The sequence below is a fragment of the Mauremys reevesii genome, linkage group 8 (genome assembly GCF_016161935.1).
Source record: "Mauremys reevesii isolate NIE-2019 linkage group 8, ASM1616193v1, whole genome shotgun sequence".
Taxonomy (NCBI): domain Eukaryota; kingdom Metazoa; phylum Chordata; order Testudines; family Geoemydidae; genus Mauremys; species Mauremys reevesii.
The window spans coordinates 74,586,384-74,608,865 of record NC_052630.1 but is presented as its reverse complement, the minus strand read 5'-3'; the positions used below and the strand labels follow the sequence as shown (position 1 = coordinate 74,608,865).

Below are 22,482 nucleotides of genomic sequence, written 5' to 3'. Positions count from 1 at the left end.
TGCTGTGCTATTTTATCCCAGAAGTGGCTACAGTTTAGTGGGTAGGAAGAAATGATCTCCGTATATTGGTTTAAGTTCTGGAAAGTGTTTTGAGACAACCTGAAATAGTTCAGGGGAACCCTAAAGTTCAGTCTAAATATTCCAAATTCAGTATAAACTGCTTACTTTAATTTGGAACTGTTTCTTTATTTTGGTGGCAGTGTTAATATATTTAATTTTTACTAAAAAGGAAGCAAACATAATAGTACATGTAAACAAAACAAGGGAACTTGATTGGGAGTGGCACTTGTTTTGGGACTGAGGGATTGATCCCTGAATGTATCTGAAACCTTACTCTCCAGTAATCAATCTTTTTCTCCCACTTCTGTTTTTTTTTTTTAATTTTCCAGCAAATCCTTCCCATTGTTTAATCGATGCGTTCCACAAAACCCTGAGTGCTATTCGCAGTTTGCATCCATCTTGATAAATGTGGTTAATGAAGTTGATGTTTTTCATCGTATTCTGAGTGGAATAATGGCAGGAAGAGATACTGTAATAGGACTGAGTGTCCTTGCACTAGGTAAAGTTATGAATAGAAGATGGATTTTAAAAAAAGTTGTTAAAACAGAGTCTCATGTTTCAAATCTTTGTAGAGAGAATAATGCACTTTTTAAAAATATTGAATCTTGATATTTGCTGCATAGACAAGTTTGTTCTGTTGAGAGAGAGAACTGCTGTTTGCTTTCACAAGACATTTAGTAGACTAATGAAATTCAGATTTATAGAAGCCAGACTGGAAACTTATTCTGTAGCACTTATTTATTTTTTGTCTGACTCCATTAAAAACTTTAGGTGACAAAGTTATAAAATCAGAATTTATCCTAGCATGAGGTATGTTTTAATGATATTAAATGATACTAATGATAATGATACTATTTCGTCTTTTCTTGCCATTCTGAGGGGGCCATTGAGGTCTTAGAAACTAGTTTCTTCTTTGAGTGATTGAAGATCTGTATTTTCCTTGGGCGTGAATGTGCCAAGCACATCAAAGCCAGAGAACCTTACCTAGCAGTACCTGTAGGGATGGCGCTGGTGCCTTCTGGCCATTAGCTCCTTCCCAAGCAGTTTAAGAGCACTCTGACCCTTCTCAGTTCCTTTACCAAACATTAAGAATTGAGACTCGGCTGCAGAGGGGATGGAGGGTGGGTCATGGAATACACTTCTGCACCTACATCTTGAAGAACAACACTTATCTGTACTGTAACTAACAGTCTTTTCTTCGAGTGATTGTAGACGTGTGCTCCACTCAGGTGATTCACAAGTAGTTTAAGAAGGAAGTGGGGCTCAGAGTCTTCTCAAGACTGCCTTCCCAAAATTTGCATCTGATCTGCACTCAATTGTATTAACATAATGCGTGGTTAAAGTACTTTATGTATGGAAAACCAAGTAGAAGCCCTGCAAATGTCCAGTGTCAAAATGCCACTGAGAAATGTGACCAATGCCACTGGGACCTAGTTATATAGCTCTTAACCTGTGTAGAGGTGAAGTCTGAGCTATCCCATAGGCTGTTGTAATACAGGATGTTATCCACCTGGAAATCAGCTGCATGAAGACCAATAGACCCTTCATGCAATCTGCAAAGGAAATAAAAAGATGAAGTGATGAACGGAATGGTTTAGTTTCCTTCAAGTAAAATGCCAAACATTGTGTCTCGTCCAAGAAATGAAAACGCTGTTTGTCAACACTTGAATGAAGTTTGGGAAAAAATACAGGTGAGTATTGTCTGAGTAAGATGAAATTGTGACACGACCTTTAGACAAAAACGTAAGATGTGGCGCCAAAGCGACCTTGTCTTTGAAAAACTGGTTATTTTAGGTATACGCCATAAGGGCCTGCAGGTCACTAACTCAGCTCCCAGATGTTATGGCCACAAATAACTCGTTCTCTGTCTCTACTATAACAAAAGACAAAGTCGCCAAGGGCTCAAATGGCGGACTCATGAGGGCATCCAACACAGTCCTAAGGTCCCATTGAGGAATCACTTCCTGCACCGGTGGGACGAGACAAGTGATCCTTTCAGAAATCTGACTACCATGGAGTTTGAGAAGACTTTGATTTGCCTTGGATGGAGGATGAAATGCCAGAATCACTGCCAGGTGGACCCTCCACAAACAGAGACGGACCAGAGGACTGGAGGTGCAACAATTACTCCAGAATGTCCTGAATGCAGGATTGTATTGGTAGAATCCTGCAGCCTAGGAACCAAATTGAAAAATGTTTCTATTTAGCCAGATAGGCGTCCCTTAGTGTAGAACCTGTCGAACAGCTTCAGAACAGCACTCCTGTTCCGTGTCTATCCATGCAGCATCCATGCTGTGAGGTGCAGGCTGTTCAGTGCTGAGTGCGAAATCTGACTGATACTGAATCAGTAGATTGGGACCACAGGGATGAAAAGAGAGACTGAGGAGATCGTCCTTACACTAGCACCACCCCATCAGTGTACTGCTAGCCAAAGTTCTCCGGCTTTGGAGTGCTCAGCATGGACCCCTGAGTGGAATATAAATGTGCACACTCACCTTGAAGAGCAATAGCTACAGTACAGGAAGGTAACCGTCTTACTCATGTAAACTGAAAATGTTTTATATGCTTATAAATATTAAAGTAATTAAGCAAGTTATTAATAGGTAACAGTAATTTTACATTTTCAGTATTAAAAATCAGTTTGATGGCTTTGATTTCATGTTTCGTGAGTTGAAATTAACAAAAACTTGCTTCAGGATGAGAGAACAGAGGGTAAATCCAGGGCCGGCTCTAGACCCCAGTGCGCCAAGCTTGGGGTGGCGTCCCGCGGGAGGGCGGCAGGCGGCTCCCGTGGACCTCCCGCAGGCATGCCTGCGGAGGGTCCGCTGGTCCCGCAGCTATGGTGGAGCATCCGCAGGCGTGCCTGCGGGGGGTCCACCGGAGCCGCGGGACCAGTGGACACTCCGCGGGCACGTCTGCAGGAGGTCCACCGGAGCCGCGGGACCGGCGACGGCCAGAGTGCCCCCCGCGGTGTGCCGCCCTGCTTGGGGCGGCGCAAATCGTAGAGCCGTTCCTGGGTAAATCCATTCTAGAGAGAATGGACTTCAGAAGGCAAGGGTTATACCAGTAATGAATTTACCTTAAGAACCTGACTATTCTACATAATTACTAATTCTGGTCATTTTAGGCTCTGATTTTGGAACATTTCTGTCAAAACAGAATCTCTTCAGTTTTAAAGCCTATTGGTCTCTGCTTTTGAGATCAGTGTTTACAAATAAAAAATCAGGACTGTAGAAAAACCTAAATTTTCCATGTAAAATAATGAGTTTGATTAAATAGATCATAACAGTCATCTGAAGTTAACTCTTCCTATATTTTTTTTTTTTAATTTTCCAGCCTTCTCTTTAATAATGGTTTTAACCTTCAGATTCATCACCACACTTCTGGTCCATATTTTCATTACACTAGTTGTGTTTGGACTGTTATGTAAGTATATTTATTTATAATGGATGTTTAAGTAACACATTGTTTCACCGAATGGAAGGAAAACCATAAAGGAATAAACAGCAAACCTGTTTCTCCTCGACTATCCTTCAGTAAGCTAAATTGGGTCCCAATCCTGCAGTCAGATCTATGCTGGATCTTTTCTCTGTGTGGCTGAAAAGGTCTGGCTGTGCAGGTCTAGCTGTAGGATCAGAGTGTTGAGAGGTATGTTTTGTTTTAATTATTTATAGATGTCTGCAAATTGAATTTCTTTTGATAAATGATTTGAGTATGAGCAGTGTTAACGTTTCCAACAAAGTTTAAATAGAGAATTGAACCGTGCATCCTTTATAAAGAGAGAACTATTAAGAATGATCAAAGCTCACATTTCAGGCTATCTTATAAGTTATGTTTATCTCCTGCAATGATGCTGTAACTTCCAGGCTGCAGGAAAACCAGACTTAATGCTGGCTTTGACCTCAAAATAGCAAACCAGCCACACAGTTTTATTCTGTGAGCACAGATATGTGCATTTACTCCTAATGTTTCTCATTCTGTGCTACACTACTCCATTCTTCAGTTAATCTGTAATTCAAGAGGAGAAGGTAACAGAGCGATAACATGTACACATTAGCTTGCCAGTCACTTGTGAAGCACTGTCTGCACCTTCATGGATTTGTGTTTGTTCTAGTTGTCTCAGGTGTTTTGTGGTGGCTCTACTATGACTACACTAATGACCCAAGCATAGAACTGGAAACTGAAAAGGAAAATGTAAAATTTTTACTTGGATTTGCTGTCATATCTACCATCATCACGGTGAGAAATTTTACAGAATGATCATTAGAGAGTTTAATGTTAGAGATGGTAATCTGAAACCTTGAAATAAAACTATATTGCAGCAATGTGACTGCACATGCTCCCTCCTTTATTTACACTTGACATTGAAAAGGAGAAACTCCATTGTAGAGGGTAACTGAGGCTGTGTGGTGATGTTTCAACCATGACATGGTCAGTTTATCTCTCTGTGGATTGCACTCTAGTGCATTCTGCTTTCCATTTGCAGCCAAATAAGATCTGCTTATAATTATTGAATCCTTTTCTTACATTTTATGGTGACATTCAGCTGTATTCACTTGTAGAGTCTCTACGAGACTCTCGACAAACTTAAACCCTGTGCTAGGGGTATAGGATGATGACAGCAGAGCAGCTGTGCTGGAGGACTTTTGCCCTGGGCACACTGCTGAGGTGTGGGTCTATAGGCCATCCTCAGTTAAGCTAATGATGAGGTTGAGTGAGCAGAGACACACTGGATCCATGGAAATGTGAATCCTGTGGACCCAGCATACCTTGTACGTGGCACAAAGGGGCAACAGCCATTGCAGAGGGGTGAAAGGTCAGTGCTGCAGTTTTAGTTTGCTGGCCAGAAGCTGTAGTGCTGAATTTTTGCCTTCCTATCATCCACCTCCTGTTTACCACACAACCTGATTACTATGGCTTTATGCTGTTGAAATGAATGTTTCACCTTATTTAGCATCGTAGCCCAGTATGAATGTGTGAACAGGTCATGTATTGTTGGGAAATGAATCAGTTACATTAATATTTTTTTAAAAGAAAATGTGGTTGTCCAGAATGAACAGTCGTATTGTGTTAAAGTGACTAATATAATTGTGATACACACTAGAGCTTGCTTGCATATTCTCTGTACATTATCAGACAGTGGACTCTGCACCTCTTCTCTTCCTAAATAAAAGAATAAGAAAAGGTTTCTTTGGATGCAGATTTGTTCAGCTGCAATGCATTTGCCATTTGTAGAATTCCAAATACATCATCTGCTTCCAGTGGCTCTTCTGAGAGCATCTGGCATCTTTGTAGAGCAGGCAAGAAAAGTGATGAAGCAGCTTCTGTTGTGAATATTTGTTGTTTTGTAGTTTCCAGTGTGCTATGTCTTTTAGATGATGATTGCAGTTCAGTGTTAAAGATTTAGTGCATAATAGATTTATGAAAAGACATGTTCTGCTGCAGTTCCTTTGTGAAATTGGTACCACGCTCCCCCTACAAAATTTGACAACTCCTGATAATTTAAGAAAGAAATTCCTAGTTTACTATTTTTCTGATTTGTTTTTCATCTCTTTTAATAGATGGTTCTACTTTCACTCATATTTGTACTAAGGAAGAGGATTCAGCTGACTGTACAGATCTTTTGGGTTGCTAATAAAATAATTAGCAGGGTCCCTTCCCTACTGTTCCAGCCACTATGGACCTTTTTGATTCTCATTTTCTTCTGGGTGTTCTGGGTTGCTGTGCTACTTAGCTTAGGAACTGCAGGTAAGTAGTTGTATTTTATCATGGTCATGGGTGTACACTATCTTGTTTTAAAATTTGGTCTTTAAACTCAGAACCCGTTGGTGTTAGTGTACAAGGTGTAATATATGTTGTAATATATCTACGTTATGATCTTGTTTTCTGATTACTTCACCTTTGCATTTCTAGGAGTACTGCAAAAGTAGCTACTGTTTTATGAGGCAAAGATAATACAGCACGTACATTTGTGCACTCTCAGAGACTTTACTTTTGTTCTTTCTTGTTTCGTTCTCATAATATAAAATGTCATTCCAGATCCAAACTATGTAGTTGTTTTTTGTAAATGGGGAGCATAACAGAAAGGGGGAGTGCTTTGATTTAGTACAGCGGTTGTGAAATTAATGTGTTTCTACTATGGGAACAACAGGAAAGAGATGTAAAATTATTCTGAATATCTCTTCCTAGCATTTGATGGAAAGCTCTGCAGGTTTGTGGAGAGATTCTCTCTTTCTTTCTCTTCCATCCCCAACTGTTAAGGTATTTCAGAAGCATTTGCTTGAAGCATTTGTCTGACGGGTGACTTGCTGCTTCTCCAAAGTTGTTAGGCACAGTGGCACCAAATTTTCAGCCCCCGTAGCCTCTTCATGAATCTTTCCTGCCTAACTGAACATCAGTTCTTGTGGGACAGATTTACTTTGCTTTGAGATGTCATGGATGCTGCTTCAAAGCACTCTTCTTAGCCTGTAATTTTTGCCCCTTATTGGTGCTGGTAACGTTGCCTGGGAATGCCAGATGCTGCACTATGCGGTTGTTACTGAAAGGGAAGCACACCTTTCAGAATCATGAATGGTCAGTGCAGTGGTATAGCTCAGGAGGCCATTGGAGCTTTAGTTAATGGATTGCTGTCATCTGCTTAAGGCCTTTTATTAATCTGGATAAAGGTTATGCCTTAAAGCTGTATGGGTGTAACTGCTCATTTTTAGGTAGTATAGGAGTGCTTTTCATGTAGTTTTTGACCAGCTCTATTTGGTCAGAGGTTAGATCTAAGTACAAGGTATTAGTCACATAAACTACAGTAACTCTAGTAAAGCTGGTAGCAGTTAGGTAGAATGAATCTGAATGAACTAAATTGGAAATACTAATTTTCAGGAATGCTAGCTAGAGGAAACAACACAGACATTCTTCATTTAAGCAGAGCTGACTATAAGAGAATGCACAAAAACCCAAAGGAATCTTCACTGTAATTCTCCAATGCAACAAAACAGTGTGTGTGAAGTTTGTCCTTGTTAAATCTAAATTCGGAAAATGCCAAGTGAGCCCAATGTGTTCAAAAAGGTTAATAGTCTCTTAGGGATACAAAAGAGAGTTAGAGGTTATAAATATTTTGGGTAATGTAACAGAATCAATTTGATAAGAAGTGCAAGATGATATAGTTGGGTGTTTCCTGAGTATTGCTGTATACTTCATTAGGAGTTTGTTTTCAATCCTGTGCCTGGGTTGTTTTTAGCAGATGTGTCAATAGTTGTAATTTTCAGCCATTTAGTCAGTTAAAGTATGAATATTTATAGTGAGAATGTGCATGTTACTTAAAACAAAACAAACTAAAGTGAGAATATGAGTGTTAAAGGAGGTGTTAGAGTAGATACAGAAATATCAACCCATGTGTTCATTTGTTTTCCTTATTGCAAGTGAGCTTTTATGAGCTTTAATTCTGCTTCTAATCAGGTTATGGCATTAACATACATCAAAGTTAAACAGTGGCTATTGTTAATCATTCAAGTGATACTTGTTTGTTACTACCAGTTGAGTAAAAGAAAACTGTAGTAACACCCATAATCCACTAGATGCCATTAATGTAGTTTGAAAAACTTTCCGTTGAGTAACTCATTTTCATTCTTCTTCAAGTGCTTGCTCATGTCAATTCCATTCTAGGTGTGTGTGTGCCCACGTGCGCGGTCTTTGGAGATTTTTACCTTAGCAGTATCTGTAGAGTCGGCAATGTCGCCCCCTTGAATGCCATGCACATGTACTGGTATATCAGCTATTGCCAACTCTAAGCCCTCTCAGTTCCTTCTTACCGCCCATGGTGATTAGTCAGAGTGCCTTTCCTTGCATTGCAAGGGCTAGCTGTTTTTTCGTCTACTGACTTCGAGCTTAGGGCCTTGTAAATAGTTTGTTTATAGTAGTTAGTATTAAGTAGTTGTTAAGTGTAGTTAATAGTTAGCAGTTAAGGTCCCACTGGATACTTTGCCCCAGGCGGTGCATGCCCTGTCTCCTAAGTAAATAGATCATAACAGTCATCTGAAGTTAACTCTTTCTATATATATATATATAATATATATATATATATATATATATATATGAAAATATGGATGATGAATCTGAAGGTTAAAACCATTATTAAAGAGAAGGCTGGAAAATTAATATCTCTCTCTCTATATATATATATATCTATATATCTATATATATATATTTTTTAATTTTCCAGCCTTCTCTTTAATAATGGTTTTAACCTTCAGATTCATCACTACACTTCTGGTCCATATTTTCATTACACTGTATGGTCTTCTACAAAGATAAAGTCCAGATGCTGCCGTACCCGGCATTCCTGCCCAAGGTAGTTTCCATTTCATACTGGCCAGGAAGTTTTCTTCCCTGTCTTCTTTCCAAAGCCCCATAAATCCGAAGAGGAGCACAGGTTACATGCCCTGGACATATGGAGGGCGCTGGCCTTCTATATCAATAGGACGTGGCCATTCTGTAAGCCAACGTAGCTGTTTGTGGCGGTGGCAGACAGGATGTCTGTGCCTGTGTCTGCTCAAAGGATTTCGTCCTGAATCACAGCCTGTATCCCTGATACTGCTATGAGCTGGTGAGTGTGCCTCCATCGGCAGTAGTCAAAGCGCACTCAACTCGAGCGCAAGCATCATCTGCTGCCACTTTAGCCCAGGTGCCGATCCAGGAGATCTGTAGAGTTGCTACCTGGTCGTCTGTCCACACATTTACGTCCTATTATGCGCTGACCCATAGGCCTGGGACGATAGTGCAAGGCCATGAACTCCGAGCCCATCTCCTTGTGAGTCACCTAGAGTGGAATCGACATGAGCAAGCACTAGAAGACGAAAAAACGGTTACCTACCTTTCGTAACTTCCGTTTTTCGAGATGTGTTGCTCGTGTCCATTCCATTACCCCTCTGTTGGAGTTGTCAGCAAGAAGGAACTCGGAGGGTATAGTGATAGCGGTGCCGGATGTACTGATGCATGTGCGTAGCACTCAAGGGGGCGCCACTGCTGACCCTACAGATACTGTGAAGGCAAAAATCTGGGTGTGCATACACCTAGAATGGAATGGACATGAACAACACATCTCAAAGGACAAAATTTACGAAAGGTAGGTAACCGTTTTTTCATCTTTTGTCATTGCTCGAACTGTCACAATTGTCATACTTTATTAAGATTAACATAAGTGCAAAATTAATGTACTGTCATCAGAGGAGTTCAAAGTGCTTTACAGAGAACAACTAAGTCTCTCAAAATCCTTTTTACATAGGAGGGTAGTCAGAATAAGGAATATAATAGTCATTCTGACTCTCAGTCCCATGCTCTAACCATTAGGTAACAGTTCAGGTGTTTATATTTCAAAATCTTTAAGTCCTAAATGTCTAAATCCATATGATGCTCTGTAAGAACCAGTTTCTGACACTGTTACTCATACTGGCCCTAATTCAGAAGGGCACTTAGACATGTGCTTAAGTCATTCGCTGGGTCAGGCCATGTAATAGTTCTTCACAGGGTGAATTGATTTAAATCAAGATGATTTAAATCAACAATTTAAATCATGATTTAAATCACTAAGGGGAAAGCCTTGACTTAAATAATTGATTTGAATCAACTTTTCCATTTGTATTGTAGCTATTTTCTAAGGTGCATTCTCATTGGTTGATGTTACCATTACAATATGTTGATTTACAACTAACTGGAGCCTTTACACTAAATTTGGTAATTTTTTTGCTACCTAGGAGGGTACACTATAAGTGTATACATTTATGTAAGCAATTATATAGGTTAATATTTTCTGATTCTTATTAATTGTACATTTTTAGTGTGTTAGAAAATGGTGAATATTTTTATTTACTAAATAATTAAATTTTTCTTCATAGTTTGCATCAGGCTGTGTAAGGATGATAACTGGAATTTAATTAAACACACAAAATAGCATATAAAATTTATTTTTATTAGATAATATTGCACCCAGTAGCACAGCCTGTGGGTCCCCCAAAGGTTCAAGCCATTAATATGGTACACAACCTGTTGTCAAGCTTTGTAAAAATAGCACCTCAAAAATGAGATGTTTTTCCCTGCATTCTTTCTCTGTATAGAAAAGTAACCTTTAACTGAAAGCTTTTGGCTCATGGATTCAGCATATTTGTTTTTATTTAAATATGTAAAGAGATTATAAGTTTAGGTCTTAACATGTTTTGTATTAAATTCAGATTTCATTTTAAACAGTTTTATTTTTAATAATAAAGCGAATTTAAATAAGCAAATCAAAATTTGATTTGATTTTTTTCCCAGAGAACCTCTGATTTTTATCCATCCTTGTTCCTCACTGTGCAAGTAGTCCCTCTGATATCAGTAGGACTGCTTGACTAAAGGTGTGAAAATCTGCATTAAATGGAATTAGGGGTTGGCAGAAGTATATCATCATGCTGTCCTCTATTTACCACCCTCTGTAGTTCATAAATTTTAAAGCTTATATCATATTTGATAAATATCTCATAGACTCTTATACTTTAAGGTCAGAAGGGACCATTATGATCATCTAGTCTGACCTCCTGCACAATGCAGGCCACAGAATCTCACCCACTCACTCCTGTAACAAACCCCTAACCTATGTCTGAGTTATTGAAGTCCTCAAATTGTGGTTTGAAGACCTCAAGGTGCAGAGAATCCTCCAGCAAGGGACCCATGCCCCATGCTGCAGAGGAAGGCAAAAACCCTCCAGGGCCTCTGCCAATCTGCCCTGGAGGAAAATTCCTTACTAACCCCAAATATGGTGATCAGTTAAACCCTGAGCATGTGGGCAAGACTCACCAGCCAGCACCCAGGAAAGAATTCTCTGTAGTAACTCAGATCTCACCCCATCTAACATCCCATCACAGACCACTGGGCATACTTACCTGCTGATAATCAAAGATCAGTTGCCAAAATTAGGCTATCCCATCATACCATCTCCTCCATAAACTTATCAAGCTTAGTCTTAAAGCCAGACATGTCTTTTGCCCCCACTACTCCCCTTGGAAAGCTGTTCCAGAACTTCACTCCTCTAATGGTTAGAAACCTTCGTCTAATTTCAAGTCTAAACTTCCTAGTGTCTAGTTTCTATCCATTTGTTCTTGTGTCCGCATTGGTACTAAACTTAAATAATTCCTCTCCCTCCCTGATATTTATCCCTCTGATATATTTATAAAGAGCAATCATATCTCCCCTCAGCCTTCTTTTGGTTAGGCTAAACAAGCCAAGCTCCTTTGAGTCTCCTTTCATAAGATAGGTTTTCCATTCCTCGGATCATCCTCTTCTCTGTACCTGTTCCAGTTTGAATTCATCCTTCTTAAACATGGGAGACCAGAACTGCACACAATATTCCAGATAAGGTCTCACTAGTGCCTTGTATAACAATACTAACACCTCCTTATCTTTACTGAAAATACCTCGCCTGATGCATCCTAAAACCGCATTAGCTTTTTTCACGGCCATATCACATTGGCGGCTCATAGTCATCCTGTGATCAACCAATACTCTGAGGTCCTTCTCCTCCTCTGTTACTTCCAACTGAGGTGTCCCCAGTTTAGAACTAAAATTCTTATTATTAATCCCAAATGCATGACCTTGCACTTTTCACTATTAAATTTCATCCTGTTACTATTACTCCAGTTTACAAGGTCATCGAGATCTTCCTGTATGATATCCCGGTCCTTCTCTGTGTTAGCAATACCTCCCAACTTTGTGTCATCCACAAACTTTATTAGCACATTCCCACTTTTTGTGTCAAGGTCAGTAATAAAAAGATGAAATAAGATTGGTCCAAAAATTGATCCCTGAGGAACTCCACTAGTAACCTCTTTCCAGCCTGACAGTTCACCTTTCACTATGACCTGTTGTAGTCTCCCCTTTAACCAGTTCCTCTAGCCACCTTCCAATTTTCATATTGATCCCCATCTTTTCCAATTTAACAAATAATTCCCCGTGTGGAACCGTATCAAATGCCTTACTGAAATCGAGGTAAATTAGATCCACTGCATTTCCTTTGTCTAAAAAAATCCGTTACCTTCTCAAAGAAGGAGATCAGGCTGGTTTGGCACGATCTACCTTTTGTAAAACCATGTTGTATTTTGTCCCAATTACCATTGACCTCAATGTCCTTAACTACTTTCTCCTTCAAAATTTTTTCCAAGACCTTACATACTACAGATGTCAAACTAACAGGCCTATAGTTGCTCGGATCTCTTTTTTTCCCTTTCTTAAAAATAGGAACTATGTTAGCAATTCTCCAGTCATACGGTACAACCCCTCAGTTTACTGATTCATTAAAAATTCTTGCTAATGGGCTTGCAATTTCAAGTGCCAGTTCCTTTAATATTCTTGGATGAAGATTATCTGGGCCCTCCGATTTTGTCCCATTAAACTGTTCGAGTTTGGCTTCTACCTCGGATGTGGTAATATCTACCTCCATATCCTCATTCCCATTTGTCATCCTACCATTATCCCTAAGCTCCTCATTAAAGACTGAGGCAAAGTATTTGTTTAGATATTGGGCCATGCCTAGATTATCCTTAACCTCCATTCCATCCTCAGTGTTTAGTGGTCCCACTTCTTCTTTCTTTGTTTTCTTCTTATTTATATGGCTATAGAACCTTTTACTATTGGTTTTAATTCTGTTTGCAAGGTCCAACTCTATGTGGCTTTTGGCCTTTCTCACTTTATCCCTACATGTTCTGACCTCTGCATAGTCCATTGAGAACACTACTGGGGGGATTGATTTGCTTGCTCCATTAATGTTCTCATAATAAGCTAAATGGACAATGTTAATTTAAAAATTACACTTTTGTCTGAATTACTTTCTTTGCCTTTTACTCTGTTTCAAATAACACCTAAGATTATTGTAACTGAAAAAGATTAGAGTAAAATGGGTTTACTTTGTGCAATTGACAGCAAATTTTGTATAAGCCGGTTTCACAATTTTCCGTGGTAATTCTGTATTATTCTTGCCTGGGGGCGGGGGGAGAAAAACACAAAAAGAAAGACAATTATACTGTAAAATGGCAAAAAGTTAGCAAAGGCTTCTGGGGGAGGTAGAGAACCTGAAACTTCCCTACAGTAGGGGGAAATCTTCCTACTCTAAAATAAATAGTATTTTACTTGACAGTCTGCAAAAAAATTTAATATAAAATCTCATCTAGGTTTTACAAGGTTCATATTCCATTGTATATTATCAGAACAGCTTTTGTATTTTCCACTCTCTCTGGAATCAACTGATTGTGGAAATGGAAGAAAACTTTTTCCTGCTCTCTGATTTTTCTGGGCTTTTTGAGGGAGATCAGAATACAGCTCTGAACCTCCATGTGCTGGTTATTTGAGAACTCCAGCCTTCTCAGAAGGGGCTCAGTTTGTAAAATCTTTACCTTTCCATCATAGCAGTTTTTAATTTTTGGCTAAACACCCACTTAATTTTAGTTTGGGCTTGTCAGAAAATATTTTGAGAATGATGTTATACATATTTAAATTTTTTCAGCAAATAGCTATTTTTAGTTATGTGCAGCTAGAGGAGATGGGCTAGTGAAATTGAATTGCTACTGTGCTGCACCTATTCTTAATGTTTCCCTTGTGCTTCTTGTAGTTCTGTAATATTTAAAGCCTGTGTGCATCTTGTAACTCTGAGGCACCTAATCCATGTTTCATCTGTGATGTATCTGATCTTTATGCATCCACCTTGTTTATGTCATTTTTAATATCTATTGTTACATTGAGAAGAAGCTAACTCCTTGGGAGGATCAGATAACTATAGGCCCGGTTGAGCAAGGTACTTCAGCACATCCCTATCTTTAAATATACAAGTAGTCTCACTGAAGTGAGGCTGCTTATGTTTTCAAAGTTATAATAATAATAAATAAAAAATAATAATTGGAGATATACCAATCTCCTAGAACTGGAAGGGACCTTGAAAGGTCATCAAGTCCAGCCCCCTGCCTTCACTAGCAGGACCAGGTTTTGCTCCAGATCCCTAAGTGGCCCCCTCAAGGATTGAACTCACAACCCTGGGTTTAGCAGGCCAATGCTCAAACCACTGAGCTATCCCCCCCCAGTTATGCACCTGCTTAAATGCCTTGCTAAATCAGGGGCTGTAAGAGTAGCGGAAGCCCAAGTGTATTGCAAATCTATATGTCTGGGACAAATGCCAGACATTGGCCAGGAGAGATGCCAAATTGCAAGAGACTGGAGTTAGCACAAAATCAAGTGGCACCAGTTGTAACTATGTATTCTAATGGGACTGGAGCTCAGTGAGGATTTGGAAAAGCCAATAGGGTTGTTTTATTGTAGAACTAGATGTGGCCTTGTGGTATTCCAGTAGTGGCACTGTAATGTGTGTCCTCATGTATGAATCTGGCAGAAACAGTGAAATCCACATCAAGAATAGGATACGGAGTAGACGTGTAAGATGGGAGTGCTAGGCGAGATTTTCACATAATGAAAATATATCTCTGAGTATAGTGAGGAGTAAAACTATTACAGTAAAGATGTGCTGCAGATAAACCAGTGAAAGCAAATTTCTTGAAGGGTCCAAGATATTCCAACTAGATCTAGCTAAGTTAATTGTAAATTCTCATGTGAAAAAGGAGCAGTTACAAAGGAAATTCAGTTGGGAGGAAACACAAAATTTTATAGAACAATGGTTTATAGAAACCTTTCCAACTCTGCAGCAGGAAGCATTAAAAGTGGCAAATATTTTCATAGTAGCAAGAACTGGGAAATTGGTTCTGAGTTAGTACTTTCTGGCCAATTGTTCTTTGTTGCCCACAGTGGAATTGATAAATTGAAGAAAATATGATTTCCAGTTCCTAGGAGTTCCAACCACTTAAAACTTCTGGTTGCTCCAGATATCAGTTTAAAAAAAACTCCAATAGCCACTCCCATAGAATGTATGGCACAAGTCTGCAAGTCACAAAATATACTGTATGATATTGATATTGTGCATCTCTTTGGCTGTGACTGATATAAGGCTCTAGTATTGGGCTAATGAATCTGACGGAGAAACTTTTCAAAGTCTTACTAAAAATGCTATGGCAGCATCTTGGTATCTGACCAACATTTTGTTGAAGTATTTGCATCACAGTAACAAATCTAAGAAAAATATATCTACAGTAGGCAGCTTTCTACAATGTCATGGCTCAACAATGGGGATTTTAGTCACTTATTAACCACATGGAATTGGCAAATGGCTGCACTGGCAGGATTGATTTTCGGTGAATGACTTCTCTCCTGTGATGATACTGCTGGAAGAAAAATGTACTGCAGACAAAGTAGAACCATGTTCTGAGGTTTTGTTCTGTTTTTTGTGCCTCCGTGACCAGATCACACTGGAATGACAAGGAAAGGAAATGTATTTTTTATTAGGATGTCAGAATGATCCTTGCTGTTTGATCCATGCTACCAATATACTCATCTTTATATGTGAAACGTAATATAATGCATTATTCTGTCATCAGATTTGTATGTGCCTGGTAACCATAGACACAAAGGGTAGCAGGCAGGCACAGATGTACACCGTGAGGGAATACAGCACATGATCTTTGGCTCCTCTTCCTTGGGAAATAAGGTGATCAGTGCCACATGATGACATCCAGCAGAGGGCAGTGATACACATGCACACAATACCAGTCCATGACAATTTTTGTTTAGCCAAGGCTGTTACTGTTAATCATTATTTTAAATGGCAGTGGCTTGTTAAGAGCAATGGAATTACAGTTTGTACTGCAGAGATTCATTAATCATTTTAACCAGTCTATCAGTGCAGAAGTAAAATATCTTAACAATTTGCATAATAGGAATGTTCATAAGTAAAGATTGCACTCCAGGAAAAAGTCCTCAGTTCTGCTACTGAAGGAAATGACTTCTTTTCAAATGAAATTGAAGGCTGAAAAGACCTCCATTTATCTTATCCATTGTATTGTTTGCACTGTTGCTGCTGGTAATGATTACAATTGATGTATGAGCATGTTTGGTTAGTTGTACATGCTGTAAGAACATAGGAGCCTAAAACTGCTGGAAGAGTTAAAGGAGTTGAGAAATGCTCAGAATACAAAATGAAACACAAATGTACAGTGCAGCTGATGAAATGTACTTTGATAGTATGTGGAAATGTGCTCCACTTCAGAATTCTCTGAGGAAGAAAAATAACTCTTGGGTCTGCATTTTTTAGAAAAAGGGGGTAGGGTGGGGGAAAGAGGGAGATGGTACGAAATGTTTTTCCACTTGTAAAGTAACTTGAATTTTTACGGGTCTAAAAAGCATTAGAACCAAATTTCAGTAGCAGTTCACTTACAGCAGTACACAGTCCTAACCTCTCTAAAATGCCTGCAGCTCATGACAGTGCTTTCCTGTTGAGACATCTTTCTGAACATGAAGTAACCAGTGCATGCATCAGTGCCTTCACTTCAAAGAAGATTACCTCATGGCAACAATTAACTAGTCTGTGTTACAACCTATGAACTTTTTTTAGTAGTCTAGTCCAGCTGCATCGTGTTGCAGGGTATGACTCTTGATCCAGGGAACAATGAGAACAAGGTCTACCTGAATTTGGGAGAACTCATTTGTTTTGACTTGCAGTTCTCAGCTCTACCCACTAAACCAGTGGTGGGCAACCTGTCAGGGTAATCCGCTGGTGGGCCATGAGACTGTTTACATTTGCACGGCCACCCGCAGCTCCCAGTGGCTGTGGTTCACCGTTCCTGGCCAATGGGAGATGAGGGAAGCAGCGCAGGAACATCAGTGGACAGTTCCTTATCCTGCCCCTACTCACATAGTTGACATTGACAGCACCAATGCTGTACTGGAAGTTAGTACCAAGGAATATCCACAGCTCGCCCTTAGAGAATTCCTCTCTTGGGTGAACAGATGCATCCTTAAGGTCAGCAAATTTGAGCCCTGGCAGACTGATAGAGTAAGTTCCAGATCCAGTGACCTGCCACAAAAAGTATCCTGCCTCTGTCCGCCCACCACCAAACAAATGTTCAAATTCAGGAATTATAAATAGGAGTGTCTAACTTGAACTCAGCAATTGGGACTGTGCATCACAAATTTTGTGTAGCTACTTTTAGGGTTAATAGAGAAATACGTTCATGTCTTGTCAACATAAGTGGAAATACAATTTGCTAGCATAATTAGATGTAAATGTGTGTTCATGTTCAAGAATACACATCTGATGCAAACAGCCTTAGAGTTCTTATTACCTTACAGATGTCTACATTCTGTTTAAAAAAAAAAAAAGACATTGAATTTGGATTGAATTTTGTTAATTTTGTCTGTTTAATGTTCTAAAACCTAGTTTTGTCACAGCTATAACATATACTTTATTCTGTTTTGTTTCAATGGTACATATATATCCTTAATCTTTTCCAGTAATCTTTCTCTCCCTGCTCTTTTAGTAGAATCATAGAAGATTGGAGGGTTGGAAGAGACCTCAGGAGGTCATCTAGTCCAACCCCCTGCTCAAAGCAGGACTAACCCCAACTAAATCATCCCAGCCAGGGCTTTGTCAAACCGGGCGTTAAAAACCTCTAAGGAGGGAGATTCCACCACTTCCCTAGATAACCCATTCCAGTGTTTCACCACCCTCCTAGTGAAATGGATATTAGGAAAAACTAACCTACACCTCCCACACTGCAACTTGAGACCATTTCTCCTTGTTCTGTCATCTGCCACCACTGAGAACAGCCTAGCTGCATCCTCTTTGGAACCCCCCTTCAGGTAGTTGAAGGCTGCTATCAACCCCCAACCCCACCCCCCACACACTCTTCCCTTCTGCAGACTAAATAAGCCCAGTTCCCTTAGCCTCTCTTCATAAGGCATGTGCCCCAGCCCACTAATCATTTTCGTTGCTCTCTGCTGGACTCTGTGTGTCCACATCCTTTCTGTGGTGGGGGGCCCAAAACTGGATGCAGTACTCCAGATGTGGCTTCACCAGTGCCGAACAGAGGGGAATAATCACTTCCCTTAATCTGCTGGCAGTGCTCCTACTAATGCAGCCCAATATGCCATTACCCTTGGCGACAAGGGCACACTGTTGACTCATATCCAGCTTCTCATCCACTGTAATCCCCAGGTCCTTTTCTGCAGAACTGCCGCTTAGCCAGTCAGTCCCCAGCTGTAGCAGTGCATGGGATTCTTTCGTCCTAAGTACAGGACTCTGCACTTGTCCTTGTTGAACTTCCCCAATCCTCCAATTTCTCTAGGTCACTCTAAGCCCTACCCCTACCCTCCAGTGTATCTACCTCTCCCCCCAGCTTAGTATTATCCACAAACTTGCTAAGGGTGCAATCCATCCCATCATCCAGATCATTAATGAAGATGTTGAACAAAACCGGCCCCAGGACAGACCCCGGGGGCACTCCACTTGATACTAGCAGCCAACTAGACCTCGAGCCTTTGATCACTACCCGCTGAGCCTGACGAACTAGCCAGCTTTCTATCCACCTTATAGTCCATTCATCCAATCCGTATTTTTTTAACTTGCTGGCAAGAATACTGTGGGAGACGGTATCAAAAGGTTTGCTAAAGTCAAGATATATCACGTCCACTGCTTTCCCCATATCCACAGAGCCAGTTAGCTCATCATAGAAGGCAATTAGGTTGGTCAGGCATGACTTGTCCTTGGTGAATCCATGTTGACTGTTCCTGATCACCTTCTTCTCTTCCAAGTGCTTCAAAATGGATTCCTTGAGGACCTGCTCCATGATTTTTCTAGGGATGGAAGTGAGTCTGTAGTTCCCCGGATTCTCCTCCTTTCCTTTTTTAAAGATGGGCACTATATTTGTGTTTTTCCAATCGTCCGGTATCTCCCCCAGTCACCACGAGTTTTCAAAGATAATAGCCAGTGGCTCTGCAATCACATCAGCCAACTCCCTCAGATCCCTTGGATGCATTAGATTCGGCCCCATGAACTTGTGCATGTCCAGCTTTTCTAAATAGTCCTTAACCTGTTCTTTCACCACTGAGGGCTGCTCACCTCCTCCCCATACTGTGCTGCCCAGTGCAGCAGTCTGGGAAGTCACCTTGTCTGTGAAGACCGAGGCAAAAAAAGCATTGAGTACTTCAGCTTTTTCCACGTCATCTGTCACTAGGTTGCCTCCCCCATTCAGTAAGGGCCGCCCACTTTCCCTGACTAACTTCTTTTTCCTAACGTACCTGTAGAAACCCTTCTTGTTACCCTTCACATCCCTTGCTAGCTGCAACTCTAATTGTGCTTTGTCTGCATAATAATGCTGTTGTCCTCATAAGTGAAAACTTAATTTTTAGACATTTCTGTAATTGACCTTAATCTGATTTCAGATTTTGATAACACAGATTTTTTGTTTATTTCTCAAACATTCATTTTAGAGCAAATCCTGAAGTTGTAACCTGGTTTCTCCTAAATCCTTGCTCAAACAGTTCCTATTGACTTTACTGGCAACTGTAAAAATGACCTGATTTAAAACGGAGGCATTAGGCCCTGTAAGAATATTTTTCTCAAAATTAGTTGTTTGCTTTAGTAAATATTGATAGAATTAAACAACAGCTAGATTCTATTTTATAACTTTACTGAAAAAAGTGAATACATGGGATATATGAGACATGTTTAAGTTCTGTTTTGTTTGCGGAGTTATGATTAATATTCTGATATCTTTGACTTCTCAGGTAGTGCACAAGTCATTTCAGGAGGACAAGTAGAGTATAAAATTCTGTCTGGCATTCGCTACATGTGGTGGTACCATTTAGTCGGCCTTATCTGGACTAGTGAATTCATCTTGGCTTGTCAACAAATGACTATCGCTGGAGCAGTGGTTACTTGCTATTTCAACCGGTATGTGTAAAATTTACCTCCTTGTATGGTTAGTGTTTTCTTAGCATTGACTTTGTCTATTTTTAGGAAAACCACTATAAATGCCGTGGATTTATATTTAGGGTAGTATCTTGGGAGCTAAATTATTCTAAGAATGTGAGACTAGGAAGTCAAGCAGCTCATTGCAAGGCTTCAAACGCGATTTCATGTGACATTAATTTGTATCACCTCTCTTTAAATCCTAGAAAATTTTGAGCCAAATTAAGCCGTGGTGCAAGCAAAACCCAGATTAAATTTTAACCGTTTCTCAGTAAGTGTCGGTAGTTCTAAGTAAAGGTGTAACACATAGCCCCAGAGTAATTCTAAAGTAGTGTGACTTGATCTCCTTTCCGTCCCTCCCGCCAGGCTTTAGTCTGGTATGGCTGAATAAACCTCTAAAGTTTACTGTAGAAAACAATTGAAAATCATGTCATGCCGTGCAAATATTTTTACTTGAAGTGTTTTACTTTGTGTTACCAAGATACCACCTTAGCTAGACGTGCAGGAATTGTAAAAATCTCATTTACTTCTTACTATTTATCCTGTTTTACGTTTTTCACTTCCTTCATATTGGATAGTGAAACAAGATGGGTTTCATGCAGTAAATCAGTGCTGTTTTTGTTTCAATTTCCAACACTGCAGAGGAATGTTTTGATCTTCTAGCCACATTGCTGTGTTTCCTCTGCTCCATTCCATGCAAATATGGTAACATTTTCTGTTCTGTGAAAGTCTGAGACGTTGAAAAAATTCTTGTTCCACAGTGGAACAAAGAAAACGAATAAATTGATTTTTTTTTTTCAGAAAAGCTGTATGGCCAGTGGAGGGTGGGTATCCATGTGAGCTACAGTTTTGTAGCAGTTTGCTATGTGAAGAGTCTGAGAGCGCAACAGCCCACCTGGCATGCTGCCCCAGAGCTGGGGACCCGGGTTGTGTGGGAGCTGGGGTTCCCAGGGCATCCAGGCTCTGAGGCTGACAGGGAGCTATCAGGCAAGCTGTCAGGAAACCAGCCTGGTTCCTGTTGGAATTTCATCCAAATCGAAACAATCCCACAGAACATTTTGATTTTGACAAGTCAGCACTTTTGGATAGAAAGTGTTTTTTTGGAAAACTCCTGATGAACTCTACTCTCCTCTCTTCCCGCAGGAAAACCAGCTTAGACCTTTTTTATAATCAGGATTTTTTTTCCAAAAATTTTCCACTGTTGGAACACTGGTTTCACTCCATTGGTGTTAGCAATGTTGGGAGCCCAAGAGTAGACAGGTTGCCGGCTGCCACCACCATTTTAAGCACTGTGTTCTCTGTCCCTGCTCAAAGTAAGTCTAATCAACACAGCATTTAAAACACTGTCAGAAGCGCCTCTACTCTCGGGCTCTCAACAGAGCTCAGGCTGAACTGGTGTTAGCCAGTGGATTTTTAAAAAAAAATGTTCCTAGCGTAGACAGAATCTAAAATGCCCATTTTAAAGGGTTTGGGGAGAGGATCAGTATGCTGACATAATCTTTTACCATTTCACCCACTATGTCAGGACTAGAGGTTCACACTTCATCTCCTTTCTCTGACTGAAGGATCAAGACAGGTAACTAGAGCCCTACAGAGCTGTATGTAGTTAACTAGCCCTTTGCGCCTGAGGCTACAGCATGGCATCCATTCAGTGCTCCGTTATTGAAATCTGAAGTTCTCAATCTTAAACAATGAAGAGTTATACTAGAGCAGTGGTTCTCAACCAGCGGTATGCGTGCCCTGGGGGTACACAGAGGTCTTTCAGGGGGTACATCAAGTCATCTAGATATTTGTCTAGTTTTACCACAGGCTACATAAAAAGTACTAGCGAAGTCAGTGCAAACTAAAATTTCATGAAGTCAATGACTTGTTTATACTGCTCTATATTCTATACACTGAAATGTAAGTAGAATATTTATATTCCAGTTGATTTATTTTATAATTATATGGTAAAAATGAGAAAGTAAGCAATTTTTCAGTAATAGTGTGCTGTGACACTTTTGTATTATGTCTGATTTTGTAAGCAAGTAGTTATTAAGTGAGGTGTAAGTTGAAGGTATGCAAGACAAATAAGACTCCTGAAAGGGGTATAGTAATCTGGAAAGGATGAGCCACTGTACTAGAGGGCCAAATCCTGAGACTTTTTACTCCATTAATTTTGGGTAGCAATAATCATTGAGAGTTTGCCTGAATAAGGCGCTAAAGATTTGGTCCAAACCACGTTGCGTCAGGAACTGGGGAGTTGGGGGAGGGGGGATCTTTCCACATTTTACAGGGATGTCTGCTCCAGTGCTTTTTCTGATTTGACACACACAGTGAAGCTCGCAGTCATTAAATTGCCATTATTTGTTGAGCATGGACAGTTTGTGAGTGTTCCATAAAGCACTGACTCAGATACTACAATGCTCCAAGGTGCACATGGAGTAGTTCGGGAGTCAGGCAGGTAAAGGTGATGTTAAGCTACTCTCTCGTACTGTGCACACACACATCTGATCTTTAGAGCCCAGCATATCCGCAGCTATTCGCTTTAGATCTGCAGATACCTACATCTGAGATTTTTGCGG

At 40.1% G+C, this 22,482-nt stretch overlaps 1 protein-coding gene across 3 annotated transcripts in view; it reads left to right on the top strand.

Annotated features, from left to right (window-relative positions):
* The window catches only part of SLC44A3 (solute carrier family 44 member 3), a 189,293-nt gene that overhangs the window by 129,770 nt on the left and 37,041 nt on the right, over nt 1-22,482 (top strand). For all 3 annotated transcript variants that reach the window (XM_039486138.1, XM_039486137.1, XM_039486139.1), the window contains 5 exons: nt 390-559; nt 3,397-3,486; nt 4,175-4,299; nt 5,622-5,808; nt 19,735-19,900. In XM_039486138.1, the coding sequence (XP_039342072.1) occupies nt 390-559; nt 3,397-3,486; nt 4,175-4,299; nt 5,622-5,808; nt 19,735-19,900 (738 nt within the window). The remainder of the gene's footprint in view (nt 1-389; nt 560-3,396; nt 3,487-4,174; nt 4,300-5,621; nt 5,809-19,734; nt 19,901-22,482) is intronic.